General features: G+C 36.6%; 4 protein-coding genes across 5 annotated transcripts; 1 reads left to right on the top strand and 3 right to left on the bottom strand.

Annotated features, from left to right (window-relative positions):
• Positions 1-1243: 1243 nt before the first annotated feature.
• On the bottom strand, positions 1244-4121 carry LOC135792830 (ATPase family gene 2 protein homolog A). Its single transcript, XM_065303587.1, has 5 exons — positions 3991-4121; positions 3369-3764; positions 2966-3314; positions 2337-2900; positions 1244-2271 (listed from the first exon to the last, which is right to left on the bottom strand). The coding sequence occupies exons 2-5, from the start codon at positions 3754-3756 to the stop codon at positions 1260-1262; spliced, it is 2313 nt and encodes a 770-aa protein (XP_065159659.1). The 5' UTR covers positions 3757-3764; positions 3991-4121; the 3' UTR covers positions 1244-1259.
• A 55-nt stretch (positions 4122-4176) lies between these two features.
• Positions 4177-5273, top strand: LOC135792832 (uncharacterized). Its single transcript, XM_065303591.1, has 5 exons — positions 4177-4312; positions 4373-4458; positions 4509-4752; positions 4812-4915; positions 4982-5273. Exons 1-5 carry the CDS (start codon positions 4178-4180, stop codon positions 5151-5153), a joined length of 741 nt encoding a protein of 246 aa, XP_065159663.1. The 5' UTR covers position 4177; the 3' UTR covers positions 5154-5273.
• A 1377-nt stretch (positions 5274-6650) lies between these two features.
• Positions 6651-9953, bottom strand: LOC135792327 (uncharacterized). 2 transcript variants are annotated; one of them, XM_065302945.1, is made up of 4 exons: positions 9797-9953; positions 9587-9675; positions 8644-9496; positions 6651-8475 (listed from the first exon to the last, which is right to left on the bottom strand). In XM_065302945.1, exons 1-4 carry the CDS (start codon positions 9797-9799, stop codon positions 8377-8379), a joined length of 1044 nt encoding a protein of 347 aa, XP_065159017.1. In that variant the 5' UTR covers positions 9800-9953; the 3' UTR covers positions 6651-8376. The 2 variants fall into 2 exon arrangements, with proteins under 2 accessions (XP_065159017.1, XP_065159016.1); XM_065302944.1 differs by having other exon boundaries at positions 8644-9675.
• A 3374-nt stretch (positions 9954-13327) lies between these two features.
• LOC135792686 (uncharacterized) lies at positions 13328-14528 on the bottom strand. The gene is made up of 2 exons (XM_065303362.1): positions 14113-14528; positions 13328-13943 (listed from the first exon to the last, which is right to left on the bottom strand). The coding sequence occupies exons 1-2, from the start codon at positions 14483-14485 to the stop codon at positions 13417-13419; spliced, it is 900 nt and encodes a 299-aa protein (XP_065159434.1). The 5' UTR covers positions 14486-14528; the 3' UTR covers positions 13328-13416.
• Between the last annotated feature and the right edge of the window lie 588 nt (positions 14529-15116).

Here is a 15116-nt window from a genome sequence, read left to right as displayed (position 1 = left end):
TGACATAATCGCTAAAAAATTCGACTCTGTTCTTTGACCGAAAAATATTTTAACACAATAGTTCGATTCTGTTTTTCGATCAAAAAAATTTTAACAAAAAAATTCGACCGAAAAATTTTAAGTAAAAAAGTTCGATTGTTTTTCGACCGAATAAATTTTGACAAAAAATTCGACCGAAAAAATTTTAAGTAAAAAAGTTCGACCCTGTTCTTCGCCCTAAAAAATTATTAAAAAAAGTTCGACCCTGTTATTCGACCAAAAATGAAATATATTGGGCAAAAATAGCGATACTCGAATGAGATTTTAAGACACTTCCAAAGGGTTTATAGGGTTAAAAAGGTATGAATAGTGTAAAGGGTCTCTCGAACTTTAACATGACGATAAGAAACTTCAAGAAAATCAGTTCACGTGATACAAGGTGTTTTTCACACCATGTTTTCAAATTTTCCTAAAATTTGCTCATTTTTGAAGAGCATTTTAGGGCATTTCCGAAAGGGCTGGAAGGTATAAAGAGTATGCATCGTGTAGACAAACTCCCTGACTCTCTTCTGGCGTGGAGAAACTAGAAAATAGTCAATTTGTTTACGAGATACAGGGTGTTTTCCACACTATGTTTACAAATTTTTCTAAAATTGCTAATTTTTTAAGGGCATTTTAGGGCCCTTCCAAAAGGGCTGGAAGGTTGAAAAGGTATGCATCGTGTAGACAAACTCCCTGACTTTATTCTGGCGTGCAGAAACTCAAAGAAAGTCAATTTGTTTTGGAGATACAGGATGTTTTCTACCTCCTCTTTACAAATTTTCCTTAAAATGCTGATTTTTGAAGGCATTTTAAGGCACTTCCGGAAGGGCTGGATGGTTGAAAGGGTATTCATCGTGTAGAGGAACTCCCTAACTCTATTTTGGCGTGGAGAAACTCAAAGAAAATCTATTAATTCACTAGATACAGGGTGTTTCCCACACCATGTTTTCAAATTTTTCTAAAATTGCTCATTTTTGAAGGGCATTTTAAGGCACTTCCGGAAGGAGTGAATGGTTGAAAGGGTATTCGTCGAGTAGAGGAACTCCCTAACTCTATTCTGGCGTGGAGAAACTCTAAGAAAGTCAATTAGTTCACTAAATACAGGGTGTTTACCACAACATGTTTTCAAATTTTCCTAAAATTGTACATTTTTGTAGGGCATTTTGGGGCTCTTCCAAAAAGGCTGGTATGTAGGAGGGGTATGCATCTTGTAGAGGAACTCTCCCGCTCTAACAATTTTATTTTTTAATGTACTCTTCATACATGGCAACAAGGCTAGCAGGCGTTCTAGGAGTGATTAGCAATAAAGCTTTATCAAAATGTCTGCTTTCTACAAACTCAACAGCTATATCTTCTTCAAGTGCTGCCATAGCTGCTTCATGGCAAATTGCATTAATTTCCGCCCCAGAAAATCCCACAGTTCTTCCTACCAGATCATCAATATCCACGTTCTTCACCGGCATTTTATCCAGTTTAATCTTGAAAATATCACGTCGTGTTTCCTCGTTCGGCAAAGGCACATAAACAATCCTGTCTAGGCGGCCCGGGCGTAAAAGAGCATTATCAATACGATCCGGTCTGTTAGTCGCAGCCAAAATCATTACATCTCCTAGTGATGAAACTCCGTCTAATTCAGTAAGCAACTGAGCCAATACTCTTTCCTGAACGCTACTTGACCCACTCGCAGATCTCTCACCTCCTAAAGCGTCAATTTCATCAAAAAATATAATTGACGGTGCCACTTGTCTCGCTTTTCGGAAAACATCCCGAATTGCTTTCTCGGATTCACCAACCCATTTACTGAACAACTCAGGACCTTTAATAGCCAAGAAATTCAAACCACTTTCAGTTGCGAGCGCTTTCGCAATCATAGTTTTCGAACATCCGGGTGGACCAAACATCAACACTCCTCTTGGCGGCTTTATCCCTAACCGAATAAAACTATCAGAATGCTTAAGCGGCCATTCCACACACTGCTTCAAAATCAGTTTCAGCCTCTCTTGACCACCAATATCGCCCCATTTTACATTCGGCACTTCAATTTGTACCTCACGCATCGCGCTGGGACGAACTTTCGTGAGCGCATAACGGAAATCTTCATAACACAGCTTCTCTTGAGAAGAATGAGTTGCTGCAGTAGCACACAAAGATATAAGATCAGCACCAACAAAGCCATGTGTTTCATAAGCTACTTGTTTCAATGTGTTATCATCACAATTGGCCCCAAGTAAAAGTTCTAAAATATCCAATCTATAAACACATAAGAACATAAATTAAATCGATTAAATGAAAAATTATAATAATTAATGGCGTACCTTCCAATCGGATTTGGAATAGGAATCTCAATTTCTCTATCGAATCGTCCGCACCTTCGAAAAGCTGGATCAACGGCATCTAATCTATTTGTAGTACCAAGTACAAATATTTTACTATCATCATTTAATAAAGTATCCAATTCGCTGAGTACACAAGACACAATTCGCTTTTCAGATTCGGTAATCCGTGAAGTTCTATTCGCGCACAATAATTCGATTTCGTCAATTAAAATAATACAAGGTGCGGAACTTCGTGCATCTTTGAATAGTTTCTTTAAATTCTCTTCAACATTGCCGGAATATTTGCTGTACAAGTCAGTGGAGTTAACTTCAATCACATTTGCACAAGCAGTACTAGCTAAAGCTTTAGCTAAATGTGTTTTGCCAGTGCCAGACTGTCCAAAAAGTAATACACCTTTACATGACTTGATAAATTTCTTCTTATTGCATAATAATGCATTATCCAACAAAGATTTAATTTCTTCTATTTCATTCTTTAAACCACCCAATGTACTCAGTAGGTATTGCACTGGTTTAGTCTCAGCTTGAAATTCTTCTTCATCCCTAACATGATGTTTTATTATTAGTAGAATGTGGTATTTTACAATAATCCTAAATTATTTACTCACTTGTATAATAAAACTTGAGTTTTATCTGTTAGTAAATAAAAGTGATTGGTTTCTGATAGATTTAATTGATTAAAATCCTCAACTAAATCTTCATCATTATTTTTATCTGAAGTAATTAGTTTAACATCTATTTTCAGTTGTTTTCCAAAGTATAAAAGTGTTAAACAACTTCCTTCTGTCACACATCTACCAATAAATTGATTTTTAAGTCTTAATTTTAGTTCATTTGTTATTTCCATTGTTTTGGCTGCATTTGTAAACAGTAAATAAACTGATTTTGCAGTTTGATTTGTTTTGTATTTGTTTATTGATAAAACCATATTATTTTTGAGTGCATTGTTATCCATAGCTTAAAAATAAAACTGTATTAAATAGAATAATTTTATTATTCAAATATATTTACCATTCTTTGTTAAAAGTACTGTAACAACTGATTTTTCTGCAGTGGGCCAAGCATTTCCTATGAAGGCATTAGCTTGGCCAATTTGCTTGACCAAAACAGTATCACCAATGGCAATGCTACATATTTTCATTGCAGATTGACTCATAAAGACCAAAGAATCTTTTTGTTCCTCTGTTAATCCTTTTATCATATCATTGGATTTAGTATCTAATTTACCATACAACGTTTTATCCAAAATGAAACTGTGTCTTGGGTCATCTATGCTTGGTGGACAATCATTTGAATGCAGCTCAACTTCTTTGGATGATATTGAAGCAGAACATTGTTCACATAATGCCCATGCGTTCGGTGCTGATTTACCTTTCGGGGTAGTCATTTTTTTCGCCATTCTAAGGACTAAGAAGAAATTGTTAAACTGAACGCAAATATCCCAATTTCACAACAATCCAACGTGCAATACTAAGGTTAAGTTATGTTATGTTGCGACTCCTTGTGCAAAGTTTTTAAAATAAACATTTAACTTTGCAAATAAAGATTTATATATTTTGTAAATTCAAATATAATTCAGTTAAGAGTTACATTAGTACATGGTTTAATAAATTTTAGTTTAAAAATTTCTTACGCCCTTTAATTTTCAATCGTGAATATTCGTAAAACTTGTCAAAAATTACATCTGTACATAAATATTGTACATAACCCCAACGTTTCTGGTTGCTCTTGCCATTTTTGGAGTAAATCCCGAAGAGTTTAGATGTGCGGACGATCGCACATGTTAACACGTGCTTAACCGATAAAATAATCAATTAAACATGGAACAAAAATCAGATACCTCCTATTTAAGGAGTTTACTGTCTAGCCCTGCTAGACATGCAACTCCAGCTGTGCCTATACCAGATTGGTCCACACCGACCACTTCTGGCATATCCAGTATGGGCCCCCCTGCTGTAAGTTACTGTTAATAAATATCTACATTAAAAAACAATTACTTAAGTATATGCTTATAGGCTGTTACACCTAAAGCTGCTTCACAAATGATGGTTCTTACTCCGGGCTCTGGAGTAGGTGATCCACACACAAATATTACTTTACAGTAAGTTATACTTATAAAATAATATATAAAATTAATAATTCAAATTTTAGAAATTGTGTTGCAACCCTAGACTTGGGCTGTGAACTGAATTTAATGTCAATTAATTTTCGCACACGAAATTCCGAATATAATCCCGCACGTTTCAATGGCGTTATAATGCGTATCAGGGAGCCAAGAACAACAGCCTTAATTTTCAGATCAGGTAAAATTGTATGCACCGGTGCCCGTAACGAACATGACGCTCTTTTGGCAGCTAAAAAATTTGCCAGGATAATACAAAAACTTAATTTTCAGGCAAGTATTACTTGTGGTTACAATGAATTCAAAATAATTTTCCATATGCTTGTTTCTAGGTGAAATTTACTAAGTTTAAGGTACAAAATCTTGTAGCTACTTGTGATCTTCGATTTCCAATTAAGTTAGAGAATTTAAATCAAATGCATGGACAATTTAGCAGGTAAAGTTCAATTTTTAATAATGTGATCAACAAGTTGTAAATTAAACAAATGTTTTACGATTCCAGTTATGAACCTGAACTATTCCCCGCATTAATTTATAGAATGGTGAAGCCACGGCTAGTAATGTTAATATTTGTTAATGGTAAAATTGTATTTACCGGCGCTAAAACACGAAATGAAATAAAGGAAGCATTAGATAATATATTTCCAATACTTAGGAGTTTTAGGAAGAATTAGTTTTTTTATTGCATTTATTAAGTATAACTACCAATGTGTTTATAAGTTGGTACTTTTTTAATTTATTGAGTTGTATTAATTTTGTACATAATATCTTTAATAAAGCAATTTTGATCACAATGATTTAATCCCTTTATTTTTCATTTCCCATCATAGATTTTCATCAGAAAGTAATAAATTTACGCAAAACAACACTAAACCTGTCAGTAATAAATTGCATAACTCAATTTCTAAATAAGAACGTGCCTCAGGTTTTGCATAGACCTGAGAGACGAAGATTAGTGAGTTATTTCCACTTATGTCGACTTACTCAAGAAGAAACATTAATTTGCGCGCAAAACGTAAATATATCTCCCGAGATTCTTCGAGATGGGAGGTTTATTGAGGTTCAAGCAGAAAGCAGATACGAAAATTACTTTTTACTCTAATGCTTACTCATACTTCGTTTTATTTTTCTGATTGCCTTCAGTTATGTAAAAACATTCAACGTTATTCTTTTTTTTTCTAGAAATAGAATTGGTACACTGACAAATAAACAAATAACATATTGCATATGAAGTAAAAACGATATTCAGGTAGCTAAATGTCTCTTCTTGTAATGATAATCCGGCAGGTTCACCTTTATAAAGCATCTGCGTTGTTTAGTGGCTGGCATATCGGATTTATGCTGAAATGTCAAAGGTTACAGCAAAGCCTGGATGGAGGATGGACCGAAACCAGTTACCTGAGCAACATAATGTTGTTATATTCAAAATCAATACATAATAAAAATATACTGCTAATACTTAATTTTTCTTCCTTTATTCAAACTAACAGACAACAAAATTTATAAATATAACTATAATGAACAAATTTAATCAAAATAATTAATTTTACATCGTTTAACTCCTTTGGGATTTGTGTACAGATTGTTATAATCTGATAAATTTCTTGAAAACATTCAGTCAATGATGATAAAGTTGTATGTATAGAATGCGAGGCCCTAGCAACAGCCAGCCAGGGTAGTGCGCTACGGTCACCGACCCTACCTCACTCGGAAATCGCTTGCAAGTTGCATTCATCGAATGACCCACATTTCCGCAAAGCTTCATCGACTCACACCCACAACTCGCACCTACACCTGTGCATTGACAACTCAACCCCTGCTGCAATGCACACGTGCGCGGCGCGAAAGGAAAAAAGTTCAGAAAACGTTCCATTTTGGTTGCTTAGCAGCGTATGCCACCGCCACCAGACAATCACGCTGCCAACAAGGCATGCCAAGTCGGCGTGTGGAAAATTAGGTCATTGAACGTATATTACGTGTCGAGGGGTAGTGCAGGTGTGGGTGGAAGGTGAAAACAGCGCATTTCCTCACTTTTCACAACACATATTGCATGATCCACATCGCGTTACGTGTCTGTCGGTCAAAAACTGATTTTGAATCGATTTTAATTCTGATCGAAGGACAGGATACTGAAATATTGATAATAAACAAAGGAATAGCACACGCAGTAATTGATTTTGCCATTTATTCAGTCAATAATCAATCATACAATAATTTCAGTTAGGTAATGTTAGAATCAATAATCAATTGATAATAGTATATACAATAATGTTAAATATTTTATCGAATTGATAAGGAATGCTATCTACTTATTTATGTATACGCAAAAGACGTTTGAGTTCGCCTCAGTTGAGTTAGCCACACCAACAACATAACAAGAAATCAATAACCAGTAAGTTCAATATTTTAACAGTCTTTGGAAGTTACGCAAACATGATTTATATTATCAGAAAATGCAGCAAGTATTGAATCTAGATGCGTATGCTAATTCTAGTAAGACAACATCGTATATCAGCGCAACTATCGTATATATATCTAATTTTGCACAACGATATTGAATATGCAGTAGTATGTATTTTACTAAGTTATCAAAATATAGTTCATATATATACATTCGATATAAAATTAAGGGGATATGTACAACATTGTCACGAAGAGTTCTGCAGCACTTTTTTGAGTGAATAATACGTTGAAATAATGGCGCAAAAGCAAACTTATAGCCTTAGTAATATTGTTAGTTAATGTCATTCTAAGGTACTCTGTTTTCATATTTTTCTTGTATCAATTGGACGAACAGTTTACGCGTAAAGAAATTTTGATCTTTTTTTCTGCACAAAATCTAGAAAAATATCTATTTTTACCTAAGTTCTAGTTCATGCGGAAGAACAGTTGCCGAGAGTTATGAAAGCATACTATTTCCTACACGGAAGGTTAGTTAGTACATAGCAGCATGCTTGAAGGGTTGTTTTAAAGCTTTCCCAAAAATGTCAACACACCGCGTTTCAATAATACAGAAAATAACGATCGATAAAAGTGGTTTTTGTACTTTATACTCGCTCATTCTCTTTGAACTGTGATTAAATCTCGTTATTGTGTTTTTTCTTTGATTCCTGTATCGAAATATTGACGTACATCCCATTTAGCACCATTACCATTCTTTCCTTTAGGACCAAAATCATCGATAAACATCAATTCGGATTTTTAATAAATGTACCGATAATAATCACGGCTGTTTTGTTAAAAAAAACAGAGGATTTTAATTTAATAAAACATTAAAATGTCACCGTGACTATATGTTATTCTTTTGAGTAAAAACAAAATGGTGGTTTTAATTTAGACAATGAACTACTTATTACAGCACAGTCCTTTGTTTCTCTTTGATATCACAGATGCGATGTCTGTAATCTTGTACGAAAGAAACCGAACATATTGACAACTCTGTATATTTCAGTACATAGAGAAGAACACTCACACATATTTCGATGCAAACCAAACGAAACGCGAATTCGATAGAATCGGAAAGATTGATTGACGTTTAGCATTTAGGTTGCCTATCTAATAGAGAACAGCGCCATGACGAGAACTGTGCAATGTTTTTTTATCTTCATTTAATATTGTTTAAATACCTGGAGACCCTCTGTTGCAAACGATAATTGATCGACAAACAAACAACGAAATATTTAATTAATGCCAGCACATTTTCTACTACCGATCAGTTCGTGATATCCTCTTTTGTGATCACCCTTGCCTGCTTCTAGTTTTGTAATAAATCTCTATCAATCAGTCTTAAAAATCAATACATAGACGTATAGTACATGTATACCGTGTACAATATGTTTGTGTGCATCATATACGTACATAGCTTCGTCAGTAATTAACAGTGTGTGTGTTAATCATTTATTCGTGCTTCTTGAGTACGGAGAGCTGACGAGTGAGGCTGTCCTCGCTGGAAATGATGCGCTTACGCATCACCGGCTTGACTGCAACGCTGTCGGCCTGTAAATCAAAAAGCGAGGATATAACGTCCGGGTCCTACCTCAACCGCGGAAATTTTGGCATCGTGCCAATGTAGTTTATGTCTATCTATAGTCGGCGTCACTAGTCTGCGCCACTACGTGCGGAGTGTGAGAAAATCGAAACATGAATGAAATGCTATATAATCACCTTTTCTAAACTCTTCTCCATGTCCAGCATGTGTTTGATAGTGTCATAAACTGATGGTTGTCTAGGCCTGTCCTTCTTGTAGACATCATTAACAACAGGAGCGAATAAATGTTTAACTGGAGCTGCAGGCCGCGGAAGGACAACTTCTTTCTGTCCACGTTGAGTTTTCTTCGATGTGAAACCATTCGTAACCGTAGTGGTTGTACTCGGGGTTATTGTAGGCTTCACCGTCGGTTTTCTATCATCGCGATCCGTGAACCATTGAAGGTGACCATCAACAGAGCGTTTCTTCTCGTTAAAGTCCGAATCAAAGAATTCGTTTGACTTTTTATTTGAACCTTTCTGGAACCAACTCCAACGATCGTCTGGCTTGACTTGTTTCTGTTTGTTTTCAACCAAACTCTTGAGTTCCAGTTCATCCTCATCGCCGGAATCGAAATATGTAGATTTACTCTTGGGTGGATATTCATCGACCTTCCCGTAGACGTCATCATCGCTGTCGAGTGAATCTTTATACATCTGTGACATGATTAAATTATTCAGAAAGGCAGCGTTGACGTCATTGTAGTAGTTCTCGTCCGTAGACGAGTTGGCATCATCCTCGAAATACGTCTCCTGACCAATCGGTTGCGCATCCTCGCGTTGTTTGCGCTCGGCATCATGTATCATTTCTTCTTCGATATCGACGATGGGATCCGCGTCTTCATATCCGTAGTAACCGAAACCGGTACGCATCAACGGCCTGTCGTAGTAGTAAGGCAGGACGGCTTGATATACCTCATACTTGGAGGTGCGCGGATAGTAGACCGGGTATGACATCGGCTCATAGTAGTACTCCTCCGGGTAGGTCTGGCTATAGGGATACATTTCGTAGTAATTCATTGGATATCTCTGGGAGCGTAGGTAAGGACTCGCTTGGTAAGAGCGTTGTAGTCGGCCATACCTTTTCGCGCCATAGGCAGTCGGATATGAGTGCGATGGCGAACACAGAATCACCAGCACTTGAAGCAGCGGCAGTAACTTAACAGCAATCTGCGGACAAGACACCGAATTAGGGCATAAGGGCTGACCTAGTTCTCTAACTTCTCTGAGTCAACAGGTTATTACTCCGAACAATTTTATTTTACCGCAAATATATATAAAAATAACTTACCATTTTTTATTTCGATGATAAAAACTTTTTTCACTTTTTTTCGCGTTGATGTAACAGGTTTTATCACTTCACAAGCACAATCTTTGCGGATTAATTTAATACGTGAATTGAGTTGCACGTCACAACGTTGAAGAGCGCAAATGCGTCGCGACGCCGATCCACTGCTATTTATAACTTCCTCGTGCGCCATCCCCGCCATCATCGGCCCACACGTTATCAATGAACTTAGTGTCTTAGTGGGGGCGGCAGGTTTGAAACTGCGACAGTGACTCGCGATTGGCGGCTTGCGGTACGGCGAAGGTTCTCATTGGATTGCGACGTTATTGATCGGCGGCTTGGATCAATTGTTGCGACATGGCGCAGAATCAGTCCGGGCTTCTTTACCTTTCAAGCTGGCGTCTCGTTTGCCTACCCGCCTACCCAAAACATGCACGGTTCCTTTGTTGCACGCGTCCTTTTTGCTTATCCTGCACGTTGTTACTACGCGTGGTGGGAGACCATTTCATTCATAAGTTGCGGCTGCTTGGATCCCAGACTCGATCGAAATTTTCTACGTCACGATGAGCCGATGTAGTTTGCCTCTGCTCGGTTCTTCTGTTTCATTCGAACATGGAACATACCATTCTGGTACAGTTCACTTAGAAAATGGGTATGTGCCACATAATCTAAATTTAGAATACGATTAAATATAGTTAGCACCGACTTGATGAGTAATTTCTTCATGGAATTACTGATACTTTCGGGATACGTAGAAGCGCTATGAATTTATAACGATATTATTAAAGTTTAAAAATAAACGTAAACTGAACCGTTTGCCATCAAACATGTTTATTTTTTTATGAGAGAACTTGAGTACAACAGGTGCCAGCCGTCTATTATTAGATTAACTGCGTAGGTACTATGTCATTTAGTATGTTGTCGTTGTGTAAATCAATAGTGAGTAATAAGTTGGGTTTTATGCTATTGATAGAATATGAACTTTAATGGAATGCTACTTCACATTTTCGCAATTTAGGTTACGCTTGTTTTAGTACCAAAGCTGTAGGGTGATGGTAATTAAATTATGAGTGGAAAGTGAAGCATCCATTTGCTTCCATTATGACATAACAAAGATGGAGGAGAATGCAATATCATGGAATTACTAAGTTGAAGAACGAAAATTTCATATTGCAACATAAATAAGCTTCAAAAGTGCTTAAATCTCAGAATTATGTGTTTTTGGTTGCATAACTAATAGTTAATATGTAATCATTTTAAAATAGCTCCTAATTAAGGTTATATTTAGATCTCAAATGTATACTATAATAAATTATACATTTAAACGTATATGGTTTTTATTAATCACTTTGCGGTATAAAAAAATAAAACCATTTATTCAATTACTACTTATTTAGTGAGATTTTTAAGAAATGATTAGAACAAACAGTTAAATTCGTGTGTAACTAATTAACCACAATATTTTCAATATTATAAATAAACAAAATATTACAATTAATTTTTGAAGCTTTTCACCAACAAAATTGGCAATAAATGTCAAAGTTTCACTTTATAAAATAATGAAATTGATAAATTTAAAGTCCACATTATCCAAATATAAAATTCAATTATTTTTATGGAAGGCCAATCAAAATGCGAATTGTAACGCATTTACCAACGTAAATCCCTTTATCTGCATCTAGTTTTTATTTATTCATAGAGGAGATAAAAGAGATAGTCGTAATACTCAGCCCACGCATTTTACTGCAAAACTTCCTGATGTTTTAAATAAAATAATAATTGCTGCAGGCGCATGTATAATAAATACATAATTCAGATGCTGTAAAATGAGAAAATGTTTGTAATTTTCCTGTAACCCAAAAGGTTACGTATCCTTTGTATATCTGTGCTGAGAGAAATAAAATGCGCTCACGTCGCTTGCGTTGGAGAAAACTGTCATTTATGCACGCGCGCACAATTTTAATACCACCTGAACTGTCCTGCTGCATTCGACTGATAGATTATATTGAACTTGTAATTAGTTATGCAGAAAATATCGAACTGCGTGTTGACATTACTGTGATATTATGTGATCAGAATTAATATCTTCATTTAAATTTAATTTTATTTGGATAGTTAATATTTGATACGTGAATACGTGAAAAACATATGAATTAAATATTAACTATATTTATTAGATGATTAATTATGAAAAACATGCTTATTGACACTTGAAAGTGAATGTATAGTGTTTTATGTGCCGTTATTTCGTTGTTGATTAATGAGAATATGACGATGATTGGTTCAGGAGGTTTGTTTACAGGACTTGTTTGTGGAGTTAGTGAAATTTGTCTGTGTGCGCGGGTGGGCCCGGGACCGCGAGCATGCGGGGGCGGCAGCTACGTCTAGGCTTGGTGGATGTATAATGTTTGCATGTTTTCAAAGACACATATGTCTCCATTAAAATAATATACAAAGTTGATGTATTGCTATAAAACCAACGTTTTTTTTCAATTTGCAATAAAATTATTTGTTTTTTTCAATAGTTTAATACTAAATAAACAAATTGAAGATAGAATAAACATAGATATAAATTGCTACTATATTTAATTGTATTTGCATTAGCATTTAATTAACTCAAACACTCCAAGGACCTTGTTGGCTGGAATAACAAATCGAATCGGACATCGCTGATCGTTTTTGCAAAGCACGGCGTTCGTGGGCAGCTCGATTCTAAAAATAAAACGGGGCTTGTTGTGCTTTGCTTCCATTCGGTTTCCTTCTTTAACAAGTGATAGCAAGTCTCACCAAAACACACGATGCGTGCTGAAGTTCGCAAGTCGTCCGTGTCGCGACTGCCAGGAGCCACGGCGAACATTTCGAAAACAACAGGACGAACGAGAACGACGAACAAAATTAATACGATTAAATAAATACATCAACGAAGAAAATAAGGAAGAAAAATTGCGAGACTACATGAATTTTTATTACATTTATTTTCCAAGAAGGAATGCATTTAAATGAATTATAAAAAAAGTGTTTAACTTGACCGCAAAGAAATAAATTTCCATCTGTTGCAAATGTGTGAATGAATTTCGGGGCAAAGGAGAGGGTCGTGTCTAAAAATAGCTCGCTGAGCTTCTCGGTTGCCTCTCGTTAGCAATATGTGGTTGCGCAGACTGGGAGCGCCGAAAAACTTCGATCGCTCCAGAGAGATGCCGAGCATCCTCCTGTGGCGCGCCCCGAATGCTGCAGGAAGCTAGGACACCCACGCGCCGCCCGGCGCCGTCGCAAAAACGAATCGAGGGCGCGCGCGCCCGCGCGGGTTGAGGCCCTCCACGTTGTCGGCGGCGGCGGCGGCCGCGTTGAGAGAGGTCAAACATTTAAGCGCCCACGCGTTTACGCCGCAAGCATTACGAGTGCTTTATTATTTAACACGTACCGGCTGTTGTGCGCTGTCAAATAATACACAATCCCTAAAACTTTTAACGACGGATAGGGCATATGTTAGGTTAGGATCTGATTTGCAATTAATTATTATAAACCATGAACACGACCGCTTGAAAAAGTTTACTTCAATAATATAATAGCTTCTCAACAGGGAGATAAAATATGAACTTATAATCTATCTATTTAACTATTAATTAGTTTTTAGTTTTTGCGCCAAATCGCAAATCGATTTGTGGTTCGCTTGTCGTAGTCACAATTAATTCTGCTTCGGGTTCAGGTGAAATCAATTCAGTTGTTTTAATTGGTGTCGATGTGGTTTCACCAGATGATGAAACAACTTCCGTCACTAATGCAGTGTTAGTCTCTTCGTGGTTAGAGGTGCTTTCATCGGACGAATCAGACCAATCACAATTGCTGTCATGATGATGGCCCCAACTGTGATGCGGATGGTCATGAAAGCTTCCGTGATGTCCATGTCCATAGAATCTATGATCATGATTGTGGTATTCACTTGATCCGAAGTTTGGATAAAGCGAGTGATATTCAGGTGTATGAAGAGTATAATGATATCCACGTCCAAAATGGCGTCGGCCGCCATATTGGTACCGATCTGCATCAGAACCATAATAATGAGGACCAAAATCAAATGAATCGCTAAACCTACGTGCGGATCTCTTCTTTAGTTTGTGTATCTTTTTCGATATTCTGTTTACGTCACTTTCTAAAAACAAATATATGTTAACGTCAATAGAATGCGCAATAAGCTTGCGTAAATAAACAACAATCATCACACAAGGGTTATCGTGTCACAATGACCCGCATACTTAATTTTAAGTACTTAAGTTTGTTGTGTCTTAACTCAATCATGCAACTGAAAAAAATGCACTAACCGGTTACTTGGTAGATCCCATCCTCACGCGTGTAACCCGAAACATTCTTAATGACAAACACCCAGAAGTAAATCACATCGCCAGCTCGTAGTTTCAACTTGCGATTCTGATAAATCCATCTCCCATTCATCTTCTCAATGATATCCATAGCAAACTGTCCATTGCCCATTTTCTCCATCTTTTTATTAAGATTGCCATGAAACGCAAACAGTTTCATCCCGGGTTCATCCGGTATCGATACTTGAAAACCTTTCGGTTTAAGAAGTTGAAATTTCGGCTGAGGAATCTCATACTGCTCATCAGCTTCAACGCTGCACAGAAACACCAACACCAGCACACACAACGTGCGGAATTTTGTTTTGACGCTCGCCATTTCGTGGGCTCACTTCGACTGGAAGCGAAACCGTCGAATTTACGTGTTTATATAGCGAACTCAAGTTTGATCGGTCAAAACGATATAAGAACATAATAAATACGTGTTTAATGTACATGTGTGTGTGTGTGTGTGTGGTCAGTACATATAGGAAATTCCCATTTGAATGTTGTTTCATGCCTCACATCAGTAGCATATTATTGTTTATCGGAAACAGAAATTAATCGATATGACTAACGCATGTAATATCACTTCAAAAAACGCAGTCGCGCCAAAAAGTAATTAGTGGTCAGTGCATACTCATCTACATCCACCGCATGACAGCGTGCAATAATTACCAAGTAAATGATACATTTGTATTTGATTTGTTACATTTAGCTGCGTTTGTTTGCGTTTTGTGTGAATACACTTGTTACATTCTTGGAACACGGCGCGGGTATTTTTTATTTTTTAACTGTAAATAAATGACCGGAACACATTTCAAGGTTTGTGACAAAACTGGTAATGAATCACAAGTGGTTTGTGTTAAAAGGGTGCAATTAAACGCGAATCTGTACTTACACTAATGGTGAAGATCATAAAATTTAATTACACACAATGACTCAATAAAAAAAGTTGATTTTCAGGCTGT

The sequence above is a fragment of the Atheta coriaria genome, unplaced genomic scaffold, assembly GCF_025399875.1.
Source record: "Atheta coriaria isolate IRGN ID8LTWV9N9 unplaced genomic scaffold, Caltech_Dcor_3.1 hic_scaffold_5_pilon, whole genome shotgun sequence".
Lineage (NCBI taxonomy): Eukaryota > Metazoa > Arthropoda > Insecta > Coleoptera > Staphylinidae > Dalotia > Dalotia coriaria.
The sequence above is the reverse complement of the archived record's forward strand: the minus strand, read 5'-3'. Positions and strand labels throughout refer to the sequence as shown.

Excerpts from the sequence above, each read along its gene's own strand:
- LOC135792830 (XM_065303587.1), bottom strand. The coding sequence starts at position 3,756 with ATGGCGAAAAAAATGACTACCCCGAAAGGTAAATCAGCACCGAACGCA. Across the intron at positions 3,315-3,368 it reads AGTACTTTTAACAAAGAATG|CTATGGATAACAATGCACTC; the intron begins GTAAATATATTT and ends TTTATTTTTAAG. Across the intron at positions 2,272-2,336 it reads ATTCCAAATCCGATTGGAAG|ATTGGATATTTTAGAACTTT; the intron begins GTACGCCATTAA and ends ATGTGTTTATAG.
- LOC135792832 (XM_065303591.1), top strand. The coding sequence starts at position 4,178 with ATGGAACAAAAATCAGATACCTCCTATTTAAGGAGTTTACTGTCTAGC. Across the intron at positions 4,313-4,372 it reads CCAGTATGGGCCCCCCTGCT|GCTGTTACACCTAAAGCTGC; the intron begins GTAAGTTACTGT and ends ATATGCTTATAG. Across the intron at positions 4,459-4,508 it reads CACACAAATATTACTTTACA|AAATTGTGTTGCAACCCTAG; the intron begins GTAAGTTATACT and ends TTCAAATTTTAG.
- LOC135792327 (XM_065302944.1), bottom strand. Across the intron at positions 8,476-8,643 it reads TGGAGAAGAGTTTAGAAAAG|GCCGACAGCGTTGCAGTCAA; the intron begins GTGATTATATAG and ends TTTGATTTACAG.
- LOC135792686 (XM_065303362.1), bottom strand. The coding sequence starts at position 14,485 with ATGGCGAGCGTCAAAACAAAATTCCGCACGTTGTGTGTGCTGGTGTTG. Across the intron at positions 13,944-14,112 it reads TGGGATCTACCAAGTAACCG|AAAGTGACGTAAACAGAATA; the intron begins GTTAGTGCATTT and ends ATTTGTTTTTAG.